At 46.5% G+C, this 24,529-nt stretch overlaps 3 protein-coding genes across 21 annotated transcripts in view; 2 read left to right on the top strand and 1 right to left on the bottom strand.

The window, feature by feature from the left end:
* Positions 1-112: 112 nt before the first annotated feature.
* Positions 113-8,213, bottom strand: rfc3 (replication factor C (activator 1) 3). Its single transcript, XM_088279139.1, has 10 exons — positions 7,999-8,213; positions 2,617-2,799; positions 2,143-2,280; positions 1,990-2,057; positions 1,780-1,877; positions 1,524-1,705; positions 1,262-1,398; positions 937-1,035; positions 630-699; positions 113-363 (listed from the first exon to the last, which is right to left on the bottom strand). Exons 2-10 carry the CDS (start codon positions 2,701-2,703, stop codon positions 172-174), a joined length of 1,071 nt encoding a protein of 356 aa, XP_088135265.1. The 5' UTR covers positions 2,704-2,799; positions 7,999-8,213; the 3' UTR covers positions 113-171.
* Positions 3,758-20,282, top strand: stard13a (StAR related lipid transfer domain containing 13a). 8 transcript variants are annotated; one of them, XM_088279117.1, is made up of 18 exons: positions 3,758-3,828; positions 4,432-4,462; positions 6,106-6,360; positions 6,765-7,043; positions 7,796-8,182; positions 13,909-13,980; positions 14,742-14,823; positions 14,920-14,983; positions 15,113-16,347; positions 16,600-16,770; positions 17,037-17,196; positions 17,317-17,515; positions 17,739-17,952; positions 18,067-18,181; positions 18,782-19,030; positions 19,210-19,427; positions 19,640-19,816; positions 19,889-20,282. In XM_088279117.1, exons 5-18 carry the CDS (start codon positions 8,059-8,061, stop codon positions 19,992-19,994), a joined length of 3,186 nt encoding a protein of 1,061 aa, XP_088135243.1. In that variant the 5' UTR covers positions 3,758-3,828; positions 4,432-4,462; positions 6,106-6,360; positions 6,765-7,043; positions 7,796-8,058; the 3' UTR covers positions 19,995-20,282. The 8 variants fall into 8 exon arrangements, with proteins under 8 accessions (XP_088135243.1, XP_088135242.1, XP_088135244.1 ...); XM_088279116.1 differs by having other exon boundaries at positions 3,759-3,828; positions 4,432-4,746; XM_088279118.1 differs by having other exon boundaries at positions 3,803-3,828; positions 4,432-4,472; positions 6,765-6,915.
* Positions 20,283-22,669: 2,387 nt separating this feature from the next.
* The window catches only part of nbeaa (neurobeachin a), a 42,553-nt gene continuing 40,693 nt past the window's right edge, over positions 22,670-24,529 (top strand). For all 12 annotated transcript variants that reach the window (XM_088279111.1, XM_088279108.1, XM_088279110.1 and 9 more), the window contains exon 1: positions 22,670-23,255. In XM_088279111.1, coding sequence (XP_088135237.1) covers positions 22,974-23,255 — 282 coding nt within the window. In that variant the 5' untranslated portion in view covers positions 22,670-22,973. The remainder of the gene's footprint in view (positions 23,256-24,529) is intronic.

The raw sequence follows: 24,529 nt of genomic DNA, 5'->3' as shown, positions 1-24,529 counted from the left end.
ATGCTCAGTGGTGGACGGGGGGTTTCGTGATTAGCATAGCCTAGCATAATGTAGCTAATGAGCAGTGGTGACGTGGTGTACTTGTGTCAAGTAAATAAATGTCCAAACAATGTCAATAACAAGTACTTTTAATCCATGTGTGTGCGTGCGTGAGTTCAAGAATGTCCACTGTCAGAACATCATGCCATCCAGGCCGTCCTCCATGAACTTCTTGTAGACTGCCATGAACTTGGCAGTGAAGGCCTCCAAGTGGTAGATGGCTTTGCTGCCCAGCTGCAGCCGGTGCTCGTAGTACGCCGCCATGTGTGCCACCTCCGGCTTCAGGTGCCCGTCGCAGTTGTTCAGAAGCTCCCTCACCAAACCCTGTGAGAAGAGGGAACCTTTCAAAAATGTGAGTGATCTACACTCCTATACAAGTGTTCTAAATTAAGTACAATTTGGAGTAAGACCAGAAATGTTGTCTTGTTCAATGGTGAGGGACATAAATCGTTGCGATGAGCCTTCAGTTGGACATACTTCATGTGCCCTCGGCTTTTAAACCAATTTATGAAAAAATCCAGAATTCTAAAGGCTTCACATTCATTTTCTTTGTGTGTGTGTGTGTGTGTGTGTGTGTGTGTAGGGCCTACCTTCATGATGACGTCAGCAGGGATGCAGTGAGTCAGCAGCTCGTACAAACGACCTCGCACCTCCAACAATCTGGTCCAAACAGGATGAGTGTTGAACTTAAAATTATTTTTACTAATAACTAAATTGTGAGTTTCTGCTGCCCCCCGGTGGCCAAATCGATTTCCGTGCGACTTAGCAGTGGGCAACAACTGAGCTGTATCATATTACCTTTTGTCATAAAGTGATGGCATTTGTAAAGCTAGCCTGCTAGTTTTTCAGCATGTTTGATCACTGAACAAAATGTCCGCCAGTCCTGGCCCCACCTACCTCTGTGGAGTCTGCTGGCTAACGATGCAGTTTGCCGTTTCCCGGAGGAACACCTCCCAGTCGGCTTCCGTGACGTCCTGGTCCGGCGAGAAGGGGTACCTGTGGAAGGAAGCCGTTGGCACGTCACTGAGCGGCAATCAAGGCGGCAGTGCTCAATAAGTGTGAGGCAAGTTGTAGACGTGACAAACAAAGAGTATCATACATGTTACAGCCACGTAGGACACATAATTATAATATGAAGTAATGGACTCATAAGGCACAAAGAATACGTCACAAATAATGGAGTAATTTCATAAATAGACGGGCAAGCATTTGTGCGACTCACTGCTGCACCCTGCAGGCCTCGCACATCAGCAGGGCTTTGCGGAGGTTGCGCCCCGACTTGTCGCTGATCCGCTTGGCCAGCTCGGGCGGCAGGAGGAGACCCTCTTTCTTGCAAACCGACGTGAGGACGTGACACACCTATGGTACACCGAGTAATATTGTAAGATGAATTTAAATGGTGTCAGTTATTCCCGTGTTTTTCCGGCCTCCCTAACTTCCATCGCAGAGCACACGTATGACGCGGACTATCTCCATGGTGTTACCTCCTCCGTGCTGGGAAGGGGAACGCGGACAGACAGGCAGCGGCTGCGAATAGGCCCGATGACCTTGGAGGTGGAGGTGGAGCAGAGCACCAGTCGGCAGGTGACCATGTACTTCTCCATGGTGCGCCTCAAAGCGTGCTGGGCGTCCTTGGTCAGGCGGTCCACCTCGGTTAGCAGCACGACTGGCGAACAAACGGACAGCAGAAGGTGACGTCAAATGCGCTTCTGGGAGACGAGCGGTGTGTGCGAGCCTCACCTTTGAACTCTCGCTGCGTGCTGGACTGGATCTGTTGAGACTGAGCCATGGTCTTGATCAACTCCTGGATCACCACGCGGTCCTGGTTGCCTGCATCACTGAACATCCAGTGACAGCAACGTCAGCTCATGAAAATATCTAATCAAATACTTCCAAAAATATGAGGGGGCATAATCGCTTTTATGATGTACTGTAAAAGTAATCTATTACCTGGGGTTAACCTCCAAATGGTAGTTACTGGCTATGGTGTTGATCTCAATCTTCTTCTTGGAGGGAGCCTTTAAACAAGAATAACGCGCAAAGGTGAGACTCGCACTCTTGGATGTTTTCTTAAAAAAAAAAGTGATTGAATAATCTTTTCACCACGATGTTCTGGTGCTCGATGCGAAGCTTCTCCACGCCAGCGCCATAGAGCTCCCTCAGCAGGCACATGATGCGAGTCTTCTTGCCTGCGCCCGAAGGACCGTACACAAGCAAGTGTGGGAAGTCGCCACATTGAACCTAAAAAAAAAAATAAACACACAAATACAGTTCGTGTTGACTAAAAACAGTCATAAACAACACAATTATAAAGGCTGCTAAATCACACACACACGCGGAACAAAATCGCGGCTCCATTTTGTTGGCGGTGTCAGAATTAAAAGCAAAATTGAGGCGTTGTTAGACAAAAGCAGTCCGTAGAAAGCGTCGTCCTGTGAGGCATTAGCTTAGCACCTAAGCAAAGGCCGAACTTATTGCAAACTAAAGATAAAGATGTCCTTTATTAGTCCCACAATGGGGAAATTTGAGGTGTTATAGCAGCAAAGATATAGATCACAAACTATTCGCCACTCTCACCAGGTTCTTGAGTTGAGAGGCTTGCTCTTTGTGGTAGTCAAGTTTGCTGAGCGACGTGGGTCGGTATTTGTCCACCCACAGACTCATTTTCGTGCGACTTTAACAGACTGCGCTTCTTTGACAGCAAGATGGAGAATCTTCCCGCGGAATGTTTTGTTGTTCACGCCACAACTTCCGCTTCAGCTACGGAAAGTCAGAAGGATAGAAATGGCATCAGAACACGCGATAGCTACAATCCATTTGTTAATTTTTTAATACCACGTTTTACAGCAACACAAATATAACATACGACAAACATATAAACGTAATACAGCACGTTTTTTTTTTATTTTACTCATGTTAAATTTTAATTGTATGGCAGCAAAGAGTTCAACGTTATCATCTCACAATGTAAAACGTGCGTGCGTGCCTGCGTGTGTGTACGTGTTGTAAGTAAAAGCCATCCACTCGCACCTTCCCTGTGAGTAAAAATAGCCCCCTAGTAGCCACTTGCAGCATGTGTGCAGCACACAGGAAATATCTGCACTGTTGTGGCCAGAAGTGGCCAACATGATGATTTTGGGAAATGATGGGACAAGAAGAGGGTAGTGTTTATATTTATATGATCTCTGTGCGCGCGTGTGTGTGTGTCCGTCCGTCCACAAAGGTCTATGTGACGCTATCAGCATCTGGGAGTCCCCAATTGACTCAAACAAAGTAGAGTGTCCGTTTCCTGAACAAACGCCTCTCTATAGGGTGGAGCACATTAAAATTAATTGCTCTCTCTTACTTAGGACGTTTCCCTTTTTCGCATGGATCGCATGTTTTACAATAACTGTGTAATAATATTCATAATAACTGACTATTCTCAGTCACTCGAGGCAACTGTACTCTTCTTGTTTGTAAAATGAGCTGTTTTTGTTTTTGTTATTTTTCTTGTCTTCTGAAAAAGTCTAAATGACTTATTCTACTATCGAAAAAAGAAGAAAACAAAGAAATACGAAAAAACAGGTAAAATCATTTACATAAGTAGACTGAAATTTATTCGATTTGCCAGTGAAGTGTAGTCCCAGCAGGGGGCGCTGTGGCCTAGCGTGCAGTCTATTGCGTTGTCAATGTGGTTAATTAAAAATAATGGTTTACATGTTTGCCTCGTTATTTAAACGTGTTCGTCTAGCATCCATGCGGAGGTGAAGAAACACAGCGCGTCGCTGAAACCGCGTCTTTTTAAAGGTTAATCCCGCTTTTTCTCGTCACTCGTTTATGCTGAGATCGTCAATGTGCTAACCTCAATTTGCTCGTAAATTGACCGCGTATCACACCGGGAAGCCTCATAAAATTCTATTAATTGTGTTCGGCTCTACGCCAGCGTCTGGCGGGCTAGGGGAGCTGTTATTTGAACTGCAGGTTTCACATACTCGTTTTAGTTTGATGTGAAGTTATTGATGGAGAATTATTGATTAGTATTGTGACACAAAATGGCCCCCAAAGTCTGCCATTTTGTTGATATTTTAGAATAAACAATTACGTTAGCTTCTCAAGAAAACGTGTTGAAAATTCAGCTCCCAAAGCCAGTCTCTTTTCGCCCCACCAATGTAGTGGGCATGAACATCATTAATAGACCCCCCCAAAAAAGTCTCAAGGAGCCAAGACAAAAAAAAAAATCTCAGAATTAATCTTAAAGTAGCCCTTTTTGGTTAATTTCCAGGGATGGACGATGCTAAATCGACAAATATTTTAGTTATTGTCAATGTATGTCGGCAGGGCATGGCGGCAAAGTTCGATGCCTCTAACCTGTTTTGTTATTCTTGCTTTGTGTGTTTGTTTTTACCGCAGGCAGCAGCCAGGACCACCGGCATCTCGGCAGGTAAAAGGAGGTGCGTGCGTGTGTGTGTTTGCACGTTGATTTTGTTAGATTGTTTGCATTCCTGCATTCGGATAAAAGTGGATTTCTGGGAATGTCTCTCTCAGGATTCTCAGCTAGCCAGTCTGTCAAGCCTCAACAACCACCCAGAAGTCATGATTAACTGTTTCTACGACACATGCATACATGCACACGCACGCATGCACGTTTAAGAATTCTGAACTCCGACTGGCCTCCTGGGCCTCATTACCCACGCTGCGCCTCTCCACCACGTACTATCACTGACGGTAACGTGAGACACGCGCACATGTACACTAAACACACACACAGACATTCCCACACAAATTAGGGATGATCGAGACCAGTTAGACATCGTGATCCTTCAGACTGCAAAGCTACAAAGCTACAAGGCTACCAGGCGACACTGCTTTAAAGTTACAAGGCTGCCAAGCTACAAAGTGAGAAGGCTCAACCAAAGCAGTGGGGCTGTCGAAAGCTACAAAACTAAAATGGAAATCTACTCAAAAGAAACAAGGCTAAGTAGATGCAATGCTAAAAGTTAATAATATAACAAAAATGGCTTTAAAAAGCTGAAAACATACACAAACGACTACAAAGCTTTTAAATCTGACTCCGACTCGGATTGAGAAGTGCAGACGTCGAGCACAATAAAAGTAAAAGTATGTCTCCGTCGCGCTGCTACGAGCGGGGAGGAAAACAAGAACGGCTTCCAACCTTCTCGGAAAAGTCCAACGCTTAAAACTAAAATGTAGATTTTTTTTCCTCTCATATAAGTCGTCACACCGCCACTTTTTAAATCTTACATGTTGAATACAATAAATCTGTATCCAAGTGATGTACAGGAAGAATTAGATGTGCTTTTGACAGAAGTCAATGTGAACAACAGCAACAGTAGTCGGGAACGTTGTAGACTATGTCGCCAGAAAACTACATACTGAAGATCAATGAATAGTTTATGTATAAATTATTATGATTATAAATACATGGAAGTGAAGTTAAAGAGCGGCAAGGATAGTCAGCAGCATTGTATGAAGAAAAACAAATACAGGTATCAAATAGATCCTATATAGAAGCTTGTGTGCCGGTCGGTGTGTGTCGTTTTTGCAAAGTAGGTCAAGGTGAGTCCCATCTGCTCCTTCAATTTAACGCAAATGTTTTCCACTCGGTGCACACGCCGCATCCATCTTGCGCGAGTGTGTGTTGTGTGACGAATTCTTTGCGAGAGCGATGCCCAAAATAGACGCCAGCCAGCAGAGATGAAGAGCGAGGATGATGAAGAAGAGGCCTGAGATGAGCTGCAGAAATTTTTCCCGTCCAGGGATGTGGCCTGGCCCGGATGCCTTTGATCGTATAAGTCTATGAATAATAATAATAATAATGATGACGATGATGATGATGATGATGATGAACTCACTAACCTGGACTCATATGAGCATGTGCAGCTGCTGTCTGTCCTCATAAACGTATTGGATTACACATTCAGCCAATCGGGAATCAATCAAGTTTCTTTTCCATCCCAAGTCAGTGTGTGCGTTTGTTGGGAGAGAGTGTGTTCAAAAGTATTGGGACACGCCTCATTCTGATTCATTCATTTGTACACTGGATCTTGGTCATGAACTTTGCAGTGCATCGTGGGTGGAGAACTTGGAGAATGCTGGCACGTTACCCGGGTGACGGCAGGACATATTCAGCCCACTTTGAAAATGACAACCTGGAACAGGACACCCCAGGACAGGACGAGTGTCTGGTGGCGAGCAGCTGAGGAGCGACGGCGGCATTCTTGGGATGGATTCCATTCCAGTGAATCACCCTGCCGCTCAGAACGACATCCACCAAATTGGTCTTCATGTCCACATATCCGCGTGTGACAGGACATTTTGGTAAGCGTCTCGGTCATGTGGACCCGCAGAAAAAGTCTCGAAAAGCCATAACTAAAAAGATAGAGGAAGTCTGCCATTTTGCTTTGAAGCAGCCATTTTAGGCTAATCTTGGAAATTGCAAATGTCCAGGCTGCGACACTTTAAAGATGAGTGTCCTTGGCTTGTACATATGTATAATAAACAGATTAATAACGCTAAATTACATTTGAGTTTTTTTTGGCCAATGCTCAACTTTGACAACTCGCCAACAGGTCAACTTTGCAATGTCCGAGCTTGACCTAACATGATGAAGCAATTCATGTGTTGTAGGTTGAATATTTTCGTTTGTTGTCGTTACTTTGCATTTTCTCCTAATGACTGTCCATTGATTTGTGACTAAAAATGGCCTGATTTTTTTTTTTTAGGTGTTGATAGCGCCATTTGCTGCTTTGGCATGTAGTCGAAGGTGGTCAGTATATTTTGTTGTTGCGGTCATTGTTGTCTTCTTCGCTCCTGGAGCCTGGCCAAGAATTCCCACTGTTGATATTGGAATATCACACAAGGAGTTCTTGGTGTGTGAGTGGTTTAAAGCTCTCTCTCTCCCTCCCTCCCCCCTACACTCCCCCTCTCTCTGTAAGGAATGGCTTTCCAGGCAATGAATATTTGTGTGCGTACACGTGAGATTGAAAGGCGGCCTTGTTTGGGTGAGTGGGTGGCTTAATTTGTAGCGAGTGTGTGCGCGTTTGTGTCAGTGTCAGTGTGAGAGACAGAGTTAAAGTGTTGACTGTCAATGTATGTGAGAGTGTTTATGTAATGTGAGCGAGTTGTGTGAGTATGTGTGTTATTTAGTAAATGTGAGTGTGGCTTGTGAGAGAGTGTGTAACTGTCAGTGTGCATGAGTGCGTGTGATTGTGCGCGTGTCAGACTACATATTTGTCTAGGATTCCGTGTACAACAGAGTATGCATGTATGTGTGTGTGTGAATGTGTAAATGAGTGTGTCGGTGTGCCTTCTGTGTGTGAAAGTAATAGAGAGTGTCCCTATGAGTAGTGTGTGTGGGTGAAAAGTGTTTTTGTGAAATGAGTTTATGTGATAGTCTAAGTGTGTGAGTGTGCAAGAAAGTGTACGCGTGAGGGAATGTGTGTGGATTTCCGAGTGAGTGTTTGTGTGACTGCCTGAACATGAAGAGTGTGTAAGAGCGTCTATGTATTAATAAGACTGTTTTGTGAGTTTGTTAGAGTTTGTATGTTGTCTGAGCGCGTGTATGACTGCATGTGTGAAAGAGTGAAGTGGGAGAGTGTGCGTGTTAATGAGTGATTGTGTGCGTGTGTGTTAATGAGTGATTGTGTATACGTGACTGTGAGAGAGAGAGACAGAGAGTGTGTGTGAGTGTGCATGCGTGGGAGGGGCCGGCGGGGGTCCCATTCACATCTGGCTCTCCTTGTCACACGTCCAGCCTCACTCGCGCACGCGCACAACTTTGCGTTGATGTCTAAGACGCGTGCACGCGGACGTGTACGGACGCACAGGACACCGAAGCAAGCAGCCTCGCGATCAAGTGGACAGTTCAGTGGCGGGAAAACACGACGAAGAAGTCATCGTCCGGACGGTCGGACTGCGGCGGAGGTGACGACTGACGCAGCAGCAGAGGACACTCACTGCGTCTCCTTTTCTTGTGGAGCGCGATCCGTCTCGTCTCGGGACCGGGATGCGTGAGCCATGACGAGCCCGCGGAGGACGGCCACGCTGCATCTGCGGAGGTCCATCAGCGAGCAGCTGAGGGAGTCCACGGCCAAAGCTTGGGATCTGCTGTGGAGGAATGTGCGCGAAAGGCGGCTGTCAGGTCAGCAATGCATGCGTGACTCCATTTTGGGTGCTTTTCACTTGATTGACAGCATGCCGTCTTGAGTGGTGACGTCACGCAACTTGTCTTCTGCAGTTACGTTGTGTGTGTGTGTGCGTGTGTGTGTGTGTGTGTGCGCGCGTGTATTTTGGGAAGGTCAATGTCACATTTAGCATGTGTTTGGGGTGGTGGGATGGTGGTCATTCCGGGTTTCATGCCAGCTTGTCAGCTTGCGCGTTCCCGGGAGTGCGCATGTGTGCGACGTTGTCAAGTATTCCTCGTGCGCGCCAATGCACCAAGTTTAGGGTGTCGGGTCGGGGTGGGGGTTGTTTTTTGGTAGATATGTGTGTTGAGGGTCGCGTTAGGTGAACGTGTCAGTAATTGATTTTTGATTAATTGTTTGCACAAGAAATGCATCTTTTGTTCATTATTATTATTATTATAGTGAATTATGGCCTTATTACATGTTCTCATTAGAGGGTGTACCCAATGAAGTGTCTGCCATAACCTTTTTATTCCCACGTTGGCGCTCATGATACTTTGTCAAGAAGGAAAGCTATATTACTTTCTGCTATACGGCAGTAACCATGGGAATCAGTGTGACGTCATATGTTGTGGGTTTGCGCTCACGTGCACTTTTGTCCATTTTGTGATTATTGCATGCATATTTCTACTGGACCAAGTTGTTTAGCCTACATGCTAATGCTAATGTTGGCCACTGGTTTGGGTTCCTGATGTGACCTTGGCAAACAAGCGTGTCCAGAGTGATGTCATATGTTATATTACGTTATGTTAGGTGTGTGGACACGTGCAGCTTAGGTGGTTGTTGCATCAGTGTCAAAATGTATTACACGTACTTCCTGCACGTGAGTAAAGTTGTGCTACACTACCACGATTTTGCCTCTAGAGGGCAGTCTCCTAAAATGGCATGCTGAGGTCTGAGAGTGGGTGGAACCATGTGGAACGTCACACTCGAGGATGTGGAATATTGGTCACTTGGAAACAATGGCAACATTCCTCGTTCAGTCTCACAGACACGCACACACACGCACAAACACACACACAAAGGCACGTAACTATAACTATCGATTTGTTTATGATAAAACTAAATTAGTCTAGTCTAGTACTATGCTAGAGTGGGGTCTTGAAAGAGGAGCACACACACTGACCATCGTTCTTGTGTTGTCTCCCGGTCATGTGACCAAAAGTAATGGCATTTGTGAGAAGCTCTGATTGCAGGTGAGAGTCACCAGTGTTGGAGTAAGCAATGTAATTGGTCGCCAGGAAGTAGGGGGCGGGGGCCTCCATTCCAGTGAGGGCATGTCAGAGGAATTCTTGAGGAGTGTTTGCACAGGAATCATCAAGCGAGGTCGGCTGGTACTGTTTGGGAGACCGCCATGGATGAAGAGGAGGTGGAAACCGAGCGCGGGACCCCCGTGGAGACGCCCAATAGCGGCGAGAGTGACAGCGACAGTGCCAACGAAGGAACATGCCTGGAGGCCATGACGCCTGATGGCCAGGATCACTACCTGAGACTGGGCCAGACCCCCCGACGCCGCTCGGCCCTCCGCCTCTCGCGCATCATTGCCCGAAAGCAGCTGCTTCGGAGGCTGGAGCAAGGTAGACCCCACGGGGCCTAAGTCACCTTTTTGAAGGAGCAGGGGATATGGCATGAATATTCAAGTATCACTATATGAGTGGTCCTAGCCGATTCTACTTTATTGCAGTTAATTCAGGGCCGACAAGTTAGCTGCATAAACGACCGGTTGTGTAAATTGAAACAGGAATCGAGTTTAGTAAAATAGGTGCTGCCAAATTTGGCTGCTGTAGGAATCTACAAGTATTCAACTAAGCCTGCCTAAAAAGGCTGCTGCAGAAATTGAAACATGAATAGAATACAAAGGAAAACTTGCTGCAGAAGCAGGTGTCGATGGAAATAAAAATTGTTGTGAACTGCAATAGAAGAAAGACTACCAAAATGAATCAGCAATACACCAAAGCTTGCTCAAACAGTAAATAATCAAAACGAGAACAAATGCTGTCAAAAAAAGGCTGTTGAGAAAAATTCAAAAGCTTAAGTAATTGGGACCACAACAAAAGTTCCCTGTGGACGTTCTGTTGTGGAAATTTTACATTGGAATAGAATAAAGTTTAAAGTTTGCTTCAATGGGCCGCTGTAGAAGTCGAAACAGGAAATAAATGGGATTACACCAAGGGGTGCCTAAATGGGCTGCTGTGGAAATCGAAAGACGTGAACACGACTGTAATGCTGCTGCTCATTGATTGTTGACAACGCATTAAGCACACGTCTCTTTGGTGACTGCAGCCATTGTTTTCATCAGCTGTCACTTCCTCGACTTCCTGTCACATGATGTCTGTTTTCCTCCAGATGTAAATGCAATAGAGCAACAGAGCACAAGTCAAAGCATCCCGGCTTGCTCGGGCTTGTCATTCCCGATCGCTCCCCGATGTTGCGTGTGAGGTGTCGATGAAAAAAAAAAGAAAGATGCTGACAGATGTAAAATGTGGCTTGCATAAACGAGTTCTATCTTGCTGGTTGGCTGTCAATCGCTGACAAGTTGAACATTTTGTTCTTTTTAACAGTGTGGATTCGACACTAATGATAATTTCATGACCGCTCTCTAAGCATGATGGGTAAAAATAATGAATTATTTGGTCCCCTTCTGAGTGCGAGGGAAGATGACGTCATTGGAGAAATGAAGTGTGTTTGGATCTCCCCCTGCTGGAGGAAATGTCTCACTACCCCTCCCAAATGTTCTAACCTTGTCGTCTCCTTGTGTTGATGTTGCCTTCAGGGACAGTCTGTTATCATCACTTTTCTCACGCATCTGAGACCAATGACCCATCCCTTCATCAATCAATACGTTTCTATCTGATCTATCGATGTCTCATTCGGTTCCGTGCTGGCTTCCCGTGTTCTGTTTTTATCTGGATTCTGTGCCGCCATCAGGAACACTTGGGAATAAAGGATGGACAGGAAATAATGTCGCGAAATCAATGTCCCCAAAGTGGGAATTATTATTAATTTATTTGTTTCATTTGCTGAAAGCTGTTTAGGCGCCATCTTTTTCCCATTAGAAAGATCAAAATAGTTTGTTCCGGGGTCAGACAATAGCAATTTGTCAGTTTGTGTGCGCACTCACAACCCACGCATGCATACACACTCATGTCTCGCATGGTGTCACAACTTACTTCACCATGGCTTTTATTGTGCCTTTTCCCCATGCGACTTTCGTCAAACTCCTAGCGAGCGACAATGGCCTTGTGTTCCAGGTTGTTACAGCGCCACCTGTTGCTTTGATTAAACTGGTTTTTGATAAGAAAGGAAGAGAAAATAAGAAAAATTCCCAGACTTTTGAGCTTTTGTGGTGTTGAGCAGGCGCCGGACAAAAAAAGTTGGAAATAAAAGGCTTGCCGGGACATAGTGGGAGGAGTTGTCTCAAACACACATACACACACACACACACCCCCACAGCCCAGCGGGGTAGGTGCGTCCGTTGGCACGTTTGTGTGCTAATTCATCTCTTGATTAAATTCTGTGATGCTGAGGAATAAGCCAAGCTTTGTTCCCTCACACACACACCGACGTGTTGTGCATCTATATGCACTCGTGTCGCTTTCTTTGAAATTTGAAGTCATGTTGACAAGGGAGTTGTTTTTTCTCTGCCTATGCCGCTTTCTTTGATGTTTAATGTTGCGTAACGAGGGAAGTTCTCAATCGTGTGTCTCAATCTTGAATATTTACTCAATTTATTTCTCTATTCACTCTCGTTTTCTGAAGTTTCAACTTAAGTTATTACGAGACTTTTCCATTGGTGTTCCAAGTTCCCAAAGGAGTTGAGCACCTGTGTCTCTTTCACGAGTGCGTATGTAAAGTTACTAAGAGAATTGTGCCCGTGTAACTTTCCTTTGGTGTCATGACGGGACGTGTGCACTTTCGTCTCTTTCTTTTGACGTGTACATAAATGTTCCCAAGGGAGTTGTGCATCTTCAGTATTTGCGCCTGTGAACCTTCATTTTATATGTAAAGTTAAATTACCAAGGGAGCTACTGTAGCTGCGTTTCTTTCTATGATGGTGATAGAAAACCGACAGAAATACATTCTTGATTTGTTTAGTGTGTGTGTCTGTGTGTGTGTGTGTTCGTGTCCCGTCCAATAATGGCAAGGGAAGAAGTCCAGCTGACCTCCAAGGCGGAGACAAGCCAAGTGCATCGAGTCATTTCCTGTGCCGAGGCCACACGGGCTTGGCGGCTGTGTCGCGGTGATGAAGAAGAGGAGCGAGTGGGAGCGAAGTGTAGCGTAGAGGTGAGGAGGAGGAGGAGGGATGAAGCGAAGTGTGTGGAGGCTTCATCGAGAGTTCAGAGGAGGTGTGAGGAGAAGTTGTGACACAGGCGGGATGAAGATGTGGCCCGAGCCATGAAGACATCAAGTAAGCTTCTCTTCTTTTTCCTGGCATGTTGGCCAAAGATGACGATGAGGAGGGGTAATGATGGTTGCTCCCGGCTTTGGAAACGTTGTGGGAACGCAGCCTCAGGAAATTGGCATCATTAGTGGCATTGATGGAGATAAAATGGTGACTTTTCTCAGAACAAGTTAGCTTCTGGTAGTTTTTTTTTTCTTTTGTGGTGACGTTTTTCTGTTGCCGGGTAGAATTTATTATAGTCAATGGAGCTTGAGGATAGATTTTCTTATTTCATTTTGTCAGTTATATCTTTATATCCATAGCAACGGTTAACTTGAGGTATTTACAAAATTAGATGTTTCACATTTTTTTCTTTGTGTCTATACCTTTAATGTATATTAATTACAATGAATACATTTGTTTAATTTGGGGGCTTATATCATGTACACATTAAATGTATAATATAAATGTAATTGAGCTTTTTCCTATTATCTTTTTTAACTTAAAGCTGAATGGAAAGTTCGTTTATTAAGATAGATATAAATGATTTTTAATATTTATTTGAAGCTTTGGATAGATGGATGGAATCGATATATTTTTTTTATCAACATAAAGTAATTAGTTTTTTGTTCAGTATAATCTGCAGCTATTTATATAATTTTATTACATTTGATTTAGGATCTAGTCAAATGTACAAATAAAGATTTTTTTACTTAAATGTTTATATGGGTAGATGTGTGTTTTATTAATTTATATTTATTTAAAGAGGGATGCAGTTTATAATGTTCGTCAAACATGATGGCTGATTGTTATGATGACTCTGTCAGCACAAAAATGTGTGGAGTGCTTTAACATCCTCATTAACATACACAAACGCGTACACACTCTTAGAGCATCAGACACGCTAGCGGAAAATAGCAGTAAAAGAAATTGTAAAAGTCCTCGCTGGGCCTTGTTGCCGTGGCAACACTGTGTGACTTGCATTAACTAGCGATGCTAATTCGCTAGCTGCTGCGCTAAAGTGTTGAGACGTCAATAAAAGTCTGGACATCCTACCTTCCCACTTGTGGAATCATTCCTGAAAATTCCCAGTACGTCGCTGTGGAACGTTCCGCCCCCGTCCATCCGCTTGGACCGCCGAGATGGGAATACCAGACTGTGTGTGTGTGTGTGTGTGTGTGTGTTGTTTATGTGTATGGCGTTTTTGTACGAGTTCATCTGTGTTAGTGTGATTTTTATTTGTTGTCGTTTTTGTGTGTTTGTGCGTGTGTATGTAACACTGCTTGCTTTCCCGCCTTGCAGAACTGGAGGCCAAGGAGGCGTGTGATTGGCTGAGAGCTGCCGGCTTCCCTCAGTATGCGCAGCTGTACGAAGGTAATAGTCATGGGTTTTGTTTTGTTTTTTCACTATTCCTCCCACTTCTCCGTCTGCGATTTCCACTTCCTGTCCGCGGGGAGGGGGCGGGATGGTGGTCTGGTGGTGAGGGGGTCATGGGAAAGGCCTTGGACTCGCTACTGGGACTCTCACAGCGTTCTTCTGCCTCTCGTTTCCTGTCACTTTCACTCATGGCGTCATTCATTTGTAACCCTTAAGGAAGATATTTTGGCTGCGTTGAATGAATCTTGGAGGTTGTTACTCCTAGTTGGGAGCAGTCTGTGTAAATGGGGGTACTTTTCTTTCTTTTTGCATCTAGCTAAGAAGGGGTGTTTGCGCCATTTTGGGAGTGAAGACAGCCGGCTTCTTTACTGGCCAATGGAAACAGCTCCCCTCATTCCCTTTAAATTCAGCATATAGTTGCTGTCCTGTGATAGACATCTGATTTTGTAATTTTTAAAAAAAAATATTCATGTTAATGGAATGTCTGTAACTCAGACACATTTTCAAAGATGGACAGGACAGCGATGATAGGAGAGATGCGCGTGTCTATTCAGGAGATTGGCTCACGCAAACTATATTTGAAAGAAATTGCAAGACCATCTTCACTTGCGTATGATTTAAAGTAGGCAGCTGTGAAGTTCAGGTGGGCTCTTGGAGACTGCCTTACACCCATGATCGTGCGTCAATGTGTGACAAGGTGACTCTCCATATAAAAGTTGCTCTCTTTCTCTCTCTCTCTCTCTGTCTGTCTGCCTCAGACTCTCAGTTTCCCATCAATATTTCCACGGTGATAAGGGACCATGACTTCTTGGATCGGGATTTGGTGGAGCCTCTGTCCCGGTAGGTTTCTTGCCTGATTTTGAACGTCTCCGTTGGACAATCTTCACACTATTTGAGGAAATAAACTGTCCTCGAATTACTGCGCGTGTTTCACAGGCGCCTCAACACACTGAACAAGTCTGCCTCAATGAAACTGGACATCTGCCACCCCAGGAAGAAAGTAAGACGTTTCATTCATGGATTTATTCATCTTTTGTCACATTTAAAATTAGCCCTGCCTCTCTTCAATGGTTCATCATTTCTAAAGCTCCCGTTTCTGACATCTTTGCTAAAATTGGTTAATCGGCAGGGTGACGACTCGGACGAAGATGACCCGATGGCAATCAGCAAACGTTGGACGTTTGAGTGGAGCAGCCGCCGTTGGTCCCGTCTGGAGGACTTCCTGTCGGACGGTGCTCCTCCGCGTCGAGGCGATGGCCCACGCAGCGCGGCGAGCAGCGAGAGCGCTTTGAGTGAGCTGAGCGAGCGGGAGCTGGCCGAGATCTCCTCGCTGCTCAGCGAAGACTCGGCCTCCATGGCAGCGGACGCCATGTCGGTGGCATCTCTGTCAGCCTCCTACAGGCCGCCGCCTCGCGATCTTCAGCACTACAACTCCCTGCCCATCAAGGGCATCCGTCACGGACAGGCCGGACGCAGCAAAGCCAAGGAGTTTCTGCGGCGGATGGAGCTGATGCGCACCTGGGGGCCATCCACCATGCGCAAGAGCTCCAAGCGCAGACCCCCGATGGTCATTAGTGGACCCGTGCTGCAAGGGGAGGAACCCCTGGCTCTGCAGGTCCTGCAGTGTACCCCGATCAGCCAGTTAGAGCAAAACCTGGCCAGGAACAACGGCGAAACATCGCCTGCCGAGCTCGACGACTGCGGCGACCTTTCCCGGATGAACGTGAGCCCCATTCGTGAGCCCTCGCCCTCGCCCCCGCGAGCTCGGACAGCCAGCAAACGAAGCAGCAAGTATCTGGAGGACATGGAGCTCCCCTTGCAGGGCAAGCGGCCCGACGGACACAGGACGCAGTTCCACTCACATGAAAACCTACTCATCCATGTCCCTAAAGACCACAAGCCAGGCACTTTCCCCAAAGCGCTTTCCATCGAGAGCCTGACACCTGGGAGAAGCTCCGCTGACCTTGCTGTCTGTCGACCATCCAAAAGCAAGAACCTGGACGACATCTGGTCTGGCCGTCCGCTGTCCAAGCCCCCCTGCCCGAAAGCTCCGAGGGGTAGCAGGGTGAGCGTATACGACAACGTTCCTGGTTCCCACCTATACGCCAGCACGGGAGATCTCCTCGACCTGGAGAAAGAGGACAACCTGTTCCCGCACTTGGATGACATTATCCTGCACGTCAGCGGCCTGCAGCAGATTGTGGATCACTGGAGCCGCGGCGTACTTGCGGACAGCGAGGATGGGGAGGATGGGGAGGATGGGGAGGGCAGAACCACACCCATCTCCTTGAACGATACCGACTCCACAGGGACCGGTCGGGACAGAAGGGATTCTGGCGTTGGGGCTTCCTTGACAAGACCGCGGTAAGAAATGCGTCTAGAACGGGGGCGCCAAACTCTTTTTCCGTCACAGGGCACATTACAGTAGAATCAATCTCATATATCGCAATTAATTTTGTGGAGCCACAAGTTTTTGGAATGTGGATCCCAGTGGCTTCAGGGAGCCCAATTTGACAACCAATTACAATCAGTCCACGTGACGACCCAATGACAGGCTGTCAAGCGCTAACGACTTTGTTAACGATCAGAAGGCTGAAGATGCACGTGTGTTTGCAGGGAGCGCTGGCCCAGTTTCAGGACGTCTGACCATCTCAACCAGCCGTCTTCATCGCTTCACATCAGCAGCCAGTCGGCAGCTCAGCTCAGCCTGCTGCACAAGTTCTCCTTGTTACGCCTCACCGCCATCATGGAGAAGTACTCCATGTCCAACAAGCACGGCTGGACCTGGTGGGTACAAGAACATCTCCTTAGAGTCCGCTTGCCACTTGCCTTTTAGGGTGCAACACACACACAAAGCTCAAAAGCCATGTCTGAAAAAACACAGGAAGTCAGCCATTTGGGGTTCAAGCGGCCATTTTGGGGGAATTTTGCCAAGGGTCCCTCAAAGAAACGCCTTCAGATTTTGACCACTTGCTACCAAATATGAACCACCTATATTTTACTTTTAAGGATAAAAGCATCTCTCATGAAGACCCATCTGTGTTTCCTTGCAGGTCTGTGCCAAAATTCATGAAGCGCATAAGGTCTCCCGACTCCAAAGACAAAAGCGTGTTCGGGGTCCCGCTCATCGTGCACGTACGACGTTGTGGCTTCCCGCTACCTCTTTGCCTTCAGCAGGCCCTCGCTCACCTCACGCGCCATTGCCTGGACCAGGTACTCCTTTCAAGGAGATCTTAAAAAGAAAAGTCAAACAATGTTTTGCCACAAAAGACAAAATCGGACCCAGAAATCCAAACTGAAAACTCTTGGACTGTTTTATCGTCTTCCCTCCAGGTGGGCCTGTTCCGCAAGTCCGGTGTGAAGTCTCGCATCCAAGCACTGCGTCACCAGTGCGACGCCTCGCCCGAAGCCGTCGACTACGAGGATCAGTCGGCGTACGACGTGGCCGACATGATCAAGCAGTTTTTCCGGGACCTTCCGGAGCCGCTGCTGAGCAACAAGCTGGGAGAAACCTTCCTGCACATCTACCAGTGTAAGTAGCAGGCTACATGCTGAGATAGCGGCATGATTTTACTGGCGATAAATGTTGAGAGTGTCTCGGTATCATTCAGTCGTCATCGTTGGAATTCTTGCTGAGGGAGAATGTCTGCATTTTGCCATAAAGTCTCTATTTATTGTCACTCAATTTAGTCATAAAAGCACAACATTTTCCGATCAAAAACACAATCAAATACTCACTTCCCGTTTGCCCTCAGACGTGCCCACGGAGCAGCGCCTGCAGGCGGTGCGGGCGGCCATCTTGCTGATGGCGGACGAAAACCGCCAAGCGCTGCAGACGCTGCTCTATTTCTTGCGCGATGTGGCAGCGCAGGTGGATGAAAACCAGATGACGGCCGCCAACCTTGCCGTCTGCCTGGCGCCGTCCCTCTTCCACCTCAGTCTAACCAAGAGCGACATGCTCTCGCCAAGGTAGCACATCACTGTTGATTATACAGCCACAAAAATGTTGCACTTTTTCCGCTTGTCTATAATGAACTGATTGACGTTCTCTGTCGTCCTTCCGATGATCTCATGATGACGAAGGGCCATCCAGAGAAAGTATGCCAGTGGCCGACCAGATCAGAAGGACCTGAATGAGAACATGGTTGCGACTCAAGGCCTGGCTCACATGATCACAGAGTGTCAGCGCCTTTTTCAGGTGAACTTTTGTTTTTTTGCATTTCTAAATGTATTTGTGACAAGAAATGCAGAAAAACTTCCAGTCTTCAATATTTAAGTCTTTGAGTGCCACACAACGTGAGATTTAAACCCAACAAACATTATGTTGTGGTGAAACTTTCACCCCCAAAAATATGAGATTCGACCACAAGGATGAGTCAGGAGAAGAGTAACTGCGATAGAATTATACCCTTATACTTTGTGGGCCAAAACAAGGATCCTTTGAGAACTTCAGTCCAACAGGGTCCCACCTGAGGTATATTGGCACCTCAGTCAAAGGGCAAAGATTTACCAACAACTTGCCATTAAGGAGTCACAGGACACGTAGCCGTCAAGTCCCTACAACAGCAAGCTATAGTGTCCGCTTCACATGCCGAAACCCAGGGTGGAACCAGGGACCTTTAGATCTTCAGTCTAACGCTCTCCCAACTGAGCAATTTTGGCGGGACACGTGGCTGTAAAGTCACCACAAAATCAACTATGATCAAAATGCTTTCTCAACTGAGGTATTTCTGCCTAGTACAGGACAAACAATGAACTGGTCACCAGTCACTCATATAATGGTCCAACGGTCCAACAGATACCAGAGGAGCTGGTGAGCCAGTCCCGTAACTCTTATATGGAAGCCGAGCTTGCAGCGCCTCCGCTGGACGAGCTGGGTAAGACACGCCCGGAGGAAGTAGAAGAGGAAGACGAGGAGATGGACGAAGGATCTTACCATGCACACATGGAGAAGCTGATCCACAACCTACTGAAGGAGACCAAAGACAAAAGCAAAGCATGGATGTGTCGACCAGCAGGAGAACACATGGAACTGGCCTCCAAAAAGGTTCTCGCTTCATTCATACTTTTGACGTACGCTCGAAGAGAAAGATTATTGTGATGCAAACACACTTTGGCTAAATTAATTCATTTGTTAAAAATGGTATGATGTAATTCACGTTAAAGCTCAAGTGTGAACGCTGAAACACACTCGTATGATCTAAGTGGACGCGTTTGCGCCTTCAGGTGGGTGACGGCAACCCTCTTCGGCGTTGGCGTGTCAGCACGGAGGTTGAGGCCACGCCCGCAGAGGTTCTTCACCGCCTGTTGCGAGAGCGCCCCCTCTGGCAGATGGAACTGCAGGAGGAGAAGGTGAGGGAAACGCTGGACAAGCAAACGGACGTGTACCAGTATTCCTGTCACAACATGGCGCCGCAGCCCCGCACAGACTTTGTCATACTCAGGTATGCTCACCACACGCGGACAAAAATAATGGACTGGTTGCCGGTCGGTCACTGCATGACTCGTGTCGACAAAATAATTGACATCAACAGTCAAAGGACTGGTTTAGAGGGTTCATGACAAATCTAGGAATCAAACCAGAGACAAATAAATATTCAGCTGAGCTGTTTTGGCCTGAGTCAGGCTGCGTCCTCACTATGATGCTTGCCGTCAGGTCCTGGCGTTCGGACCCCGTTAAAGGTTGGTGTGCGTTGGTGTGCGTGTCGGTGGATCACGATGATTGCCCGCGCATGGCGGTGCGGGGCGTGGTTCTGGAGTCCCACTACCTGCTGGAGCCCTGCGGCATGCCGACAAGAACCAGACTGACGCACATCTCCCGAGTGGATCTCAGGTACGAGAAAACAATCCCCTTCAAGAGCCATTTGTTCAGATTTCATTTGTCATTTCCTCTTGTGACCTGCAGGGGGCGGGCTCCAGAATGGTACAACAAGGCATACGGGCACCTGTGTGCCAACGATGCGCAGCGGATCCGAGCCTCGTTCCTTAGTGCAGTAGAAACCGGCCAGTAGAACCCTGCCAGTCGGACCTCCACGCCGAGCGTAACGGTACAAGAACACATCCACGTACTGTAGCCCTGAGAAAAGCGCACTGTTGGCAGACTTATATTTGTGGACTTCTTACACTCAATTCCTCGGGTGGAATGGAACATTCTGGACTTGTCTCGACCCCAAAAGGTAAAGAAGAAGTGAAGAAGACGCTTCCACATTTCGTTGCTGTCATGTCTGAGACATGTGATGATTGCACTGCTTCTGGGAAGCATGATGTGTGCGCGTGTGGGTGTGGGTGTGGGTGTGCGTGTGTGTGTGTGTGTGTGTCAAACAGTGCGCGTGTGCTAGTGTGAGTGTGCGTGACTGTATGAGAGAGCAAAAGTGTGTGGGGCTGTGAGAGACATTGTGAGTGTGTGTGTGTGTGTGTGTGTGTTGTAAAGAATAGCTTTTCAGGGTGTCGCTATCATATTGATATGCTAACGATAAGTAGCAATAAGAAACAAATGCTTTAGTGTCTTTAGTGCTCCTGAGGAGGAGCCTGCATCGCCATGGCAATACTATGATACAAGTGTCCGCATTCAACACAGAATTGTTGTTATAAAATAAAATGAAAATGCAATTTTTTCCCCTTTTTTTAAAGAACAAACGACCATATTTGCTCATGTACCTGTTAGGGCCCAGCCAATGAGTAGAAAAAGGATATAAATTTAATAAGGGGAAACATTGCTGTATTATTTTAAAAACAATATGATGTAATTACATTTTCAAAAGATATAATAAAATTATATTTTTACAAAAAATATTTTGAAAAATTAAAGCAATATAGTGGACTGCCTAAGGGACTGATGATGGATTAATACTTCATAGGTTTTCTGCCTAAAGACGTCAATGAAGACACCGGGTTTACATTGATGAATAATTTGGATCAGATCGGGATTAACCTTCGTCTGATAAAATTGTAGACGTGACTTCCTGGGTTGAAGTCCTATTAAATACAGCTCGGTAAAAGTAGTAGTTTTGAGTGAGTCCACGTAGGGGCGCTGTTGTTTTGCTGATAAAGCAGTACGAAGCCTTCGTGGAGAATCCACCACTTTGCGTATCAATACATCCATCTCCGTCAAATTATATCTATCTATCTATCTAGCCATCCATCCATCCATCCATCGAGTACTCTGATATGCGTCAGTCAGGTTCCAATTGTTTTCTGTCACAACCAATCAGACGTCAACAACCAGTCAAGTGCCTGCTGTCCACTTGTGTTACTTCCTGTCCATTCTGGCACCGCCACTTCAAACAAACATTCTGCAAGCCCTGAGAAGCTCTTGATGGACGGATGCAAGAAGACGAAGGGGAACAAGAGTTCCAGCCAATCAGCAGTCCACGCCAAAACGGAGACGCCCTGCAGGAAGAACCTTTTGTGTTACACAAGACAAAGCTTTACAAGCCTTTGTGTCATGACAAAGAGGAGTGTGACACGCACGCACGCACGCACACGCGCGCGCACACACAAACAGCAAGACCAGAGAATATCACTGTGATGTCAGCCCTGTCAACAGACTGCATCTCAAGGAAGCGAGTGGTGGAACATCAAGAGTGGCCGCGTGTAATGAAAATCCATTCAGACGCACACACTTAAATGGATCAAGTTGCCAGCAGATGTGACCTGCTGGAGGAAGACATGTACTGTGAACACTGTGCACAATAAAGGCAAAAAAACAATGCTTGTATTAGAATGCTACATGTACTTGGAAAGCACTTTGTGGACTTCATTAGCGCCCAAAAATATTTTGTAATATTTTTCTTGATTGTTATTATATGTAAAGGGCGTGTGCGTACGTCAACATATAAAGAAATCCATACTCTGGAAAATGGTCGGAGTGTACATAATATGTCATAATGAAACGTATAAGAATGAAATTAGGACAATATTTCCTACATTTCGCGTTGTTGCTTTGAGTAAGTGATGATTTTTTTTTGTTGTAAATCAAAATTGAACCACTTCAATGCATTGAATACCTATTAGGAGGAAAGGGTAATGCTATTTTATTATATATTATTTATTTTATTGTATTATTAAATTATGTTTTAATATTGATTTTACTGTATAATTTAGTATTTTCTTGATTAAAATTAATGTGTCGTATAATACGTCGTCTTATTTGTCAATTGGGTTTAAATTCATGGTATTTTACTTGGGATTCATATTATTGTATTTTATTCAACCCATTTATTGTATTTATGAATATATTGTATTTTATTCACAAATTCTTTTTCAAGTAACAAAAATCTAACTGATTAAAATCGGTTTAGATAGATTCGCTCGGTTTAATTGAATGAATGTATTGTATCTGAAATTGGATCATACGATATAACATTTTCATGGCTTTTGTACATTTTTTTTATAAATGTGTTGTTATTATTAATGGTTTACTAGTAATTGTATTTATTTTATTTATTGAAGCTATTTAAATACATATTTTTGGATTTTATTTGGCTCTATTTTATTTGTATGAATTTACTGTAGTTTAATTCATTCATGCATTGTGTTTATTTTTTTGATTAATTGTACTCTACGTGACGGCATCATTCGCACTGGTGCAGCTACGTGCGCGTTCACGCGCGCCTCGGAACCGAGGACGCCATCCACCAGCAGGGTGCCCGAGTGCGCATGCGCGGTCAACGGCGGCCCACCGCAGCCAGGGGGCGTCAACATGGCGCTGTTGGACGCTGGCGTCGACGTCGACCTCGCTGACTGACTGACAGAGAGCAAGCGAGACGTACGCGGCCCAGAGGAGAGAGAGCCGTAACCCCCCCTCCGCATGAAGCCGAGCACGGTGCGAGGACGCCCGCGTCGCTTGTGAACGTTCACCCGCTCTCCGTGTGGTTCCTCCCGCGCGGTGAATGTGTTTGTCTCCGCCGCCGCCGCCTCCGAGCCTCAGCTTGTAGGGCAGGTGCGAGACACCCGTTCCCGTCTTCTCCTCTGAAGAGAGGGCTGGGAAAATGTCAAGCGAGAAGCCGCTTTCGGCACCACCGGGCTCGGCTTGCTCGTTGGCGGCCACCGACTCTGCGTCCTCCTCCTCCTCACCGCCGCCACCGCCTCCGCTGCCCTTTCCGGGGGAGAGGATGCCGTCGTCCACCGCCGGGTCCGTGGTGCTGCCGGCCGGCGTCATCAACCCCGCCGTCCCGATCAGGAATATCCAGATGAAATTCGCCGTGCTGGTGGGCCTCATCCAGGTCGGTGAGGTGAGCAACCGGGACATCGTGGAGACTGTTCTCAACCTGGTGAGTGGACCACCCGCCCCTTCCCATCACACACATTGACTCCTCCATGTTTTATTTGACGCCTCATGACTCTTGTTGAAGAGATGATGTAATTTGTTTTTTCTACTGTTGAGGGTCTCAAACGATGAAATATGAATTTTAATGGCTGAAGTGAGCGCGTGCGTCCCCTCCCTCCCTCTCATCCTCCTCATTCTCATCCTCATCAGGAGCGGCCATTGTTGACTTAATGGCGCCGATAAAAGAAAAAGCCCCCCTCCCCTTGCTCCTCTTTTTGGTGCCTGGTGCAGGTGGTGTCAAAATGGCACCAAGGTGGACAAAGGCCCTCTTAGCATAATGATGCTATCCATCGTTATGCATCCATTGTGGTTGATAGGAGGAGGGTCGTAAGGTTTTTGGATAGGGAGGGGGGGATTGCACAAGCCCCCATTATTGCAAAAAAAAAAAAAAGTGAGGGTAAGGGTGGCACATATGGGCACGTGTACCCCCATTTTGTTTGAGTGTAGGTTTTAACAAAGCTGCCATCCTAAGGGATTTTAATCCCGCTTTTTTGGGTTACGAAACAGGCGGTGATGCTTAGCTACGCTCTGCTACTACCCTTCCTCCACGCATGCATCATACATGCATGTGAGCCGCCATGTTGTTTTTATCTCAAGAGCTGACCCCAGAGCAGCGGTGTTTCTTGGTGATTTTTTTTCCTACTACCCCCACTTTCACTTCATTTAAGTGAAGGACAGCCAACAAACAGCTGGACTGTACCATTCTGCGACTGCACCCCCGCCCTCCCTTTCCTCCGCTCCTCCCAGGTGGACCGACAACCCCCTGCGGCCCTAAAAAAAAAAAAAAAAAAAAACGCCGCACAGGCTAATCAAAAGCGCCGGTCGGGCCAGGGCTGTGCCGTGCATTTAAAAGCAGGTGGAAAGGCGGAGGTGGAAGGGGGGCCCGCTGGGGAGAAAGGGGGGTATCTGAGGGAGGTGGGGGAGGATGAGCAGGTGGAGGGATGCTGCAGTGTGCCGGGGATTCATGCAGCGGAAGCACGGGGACGAGGTCAGAGCTGCTGCTAATGGATAGATGTCACACAAGTGCTTTCAAATGACATCTTACATGCTAAATGCTAATGCTAACTCAATTAATATGCGCCACATGATTGAAAAGTGACTTTTTCGGATTGGTAGTGTACAAATCGTCGGGTTGTTCAGTTGCAAGTGATTAAAAGTGTAAAGAAGAGCCACAGTGTTGTTGGTTACACATTTTTGCACTTAGCTTCTGGCAACGGG

This window comes from Idiotropiscis lumnitzeri, chromosome 17, assembly GCF_059441095.1.
Source record: "Idiotropiscis lumnitzeri isolate Australia: NSW breed Sydney's pygmy pipehorse chromosome 17, RoL_Ilum_1.0, whole genome shotgun sequence".
In the NCBI taxonomy this organism is placed as follows: Eukaryota; Metazoa; Chordata; class Actinopteri; order Syngnathiformes; family Syngnathidae; genus Idiotropiscis; species Idiotropiscis lumnitzeri.
Note: the sequence above shows the minus strand (reverse complement) of the source record. Positions and strands in the feature narration are given on the sequence as shown.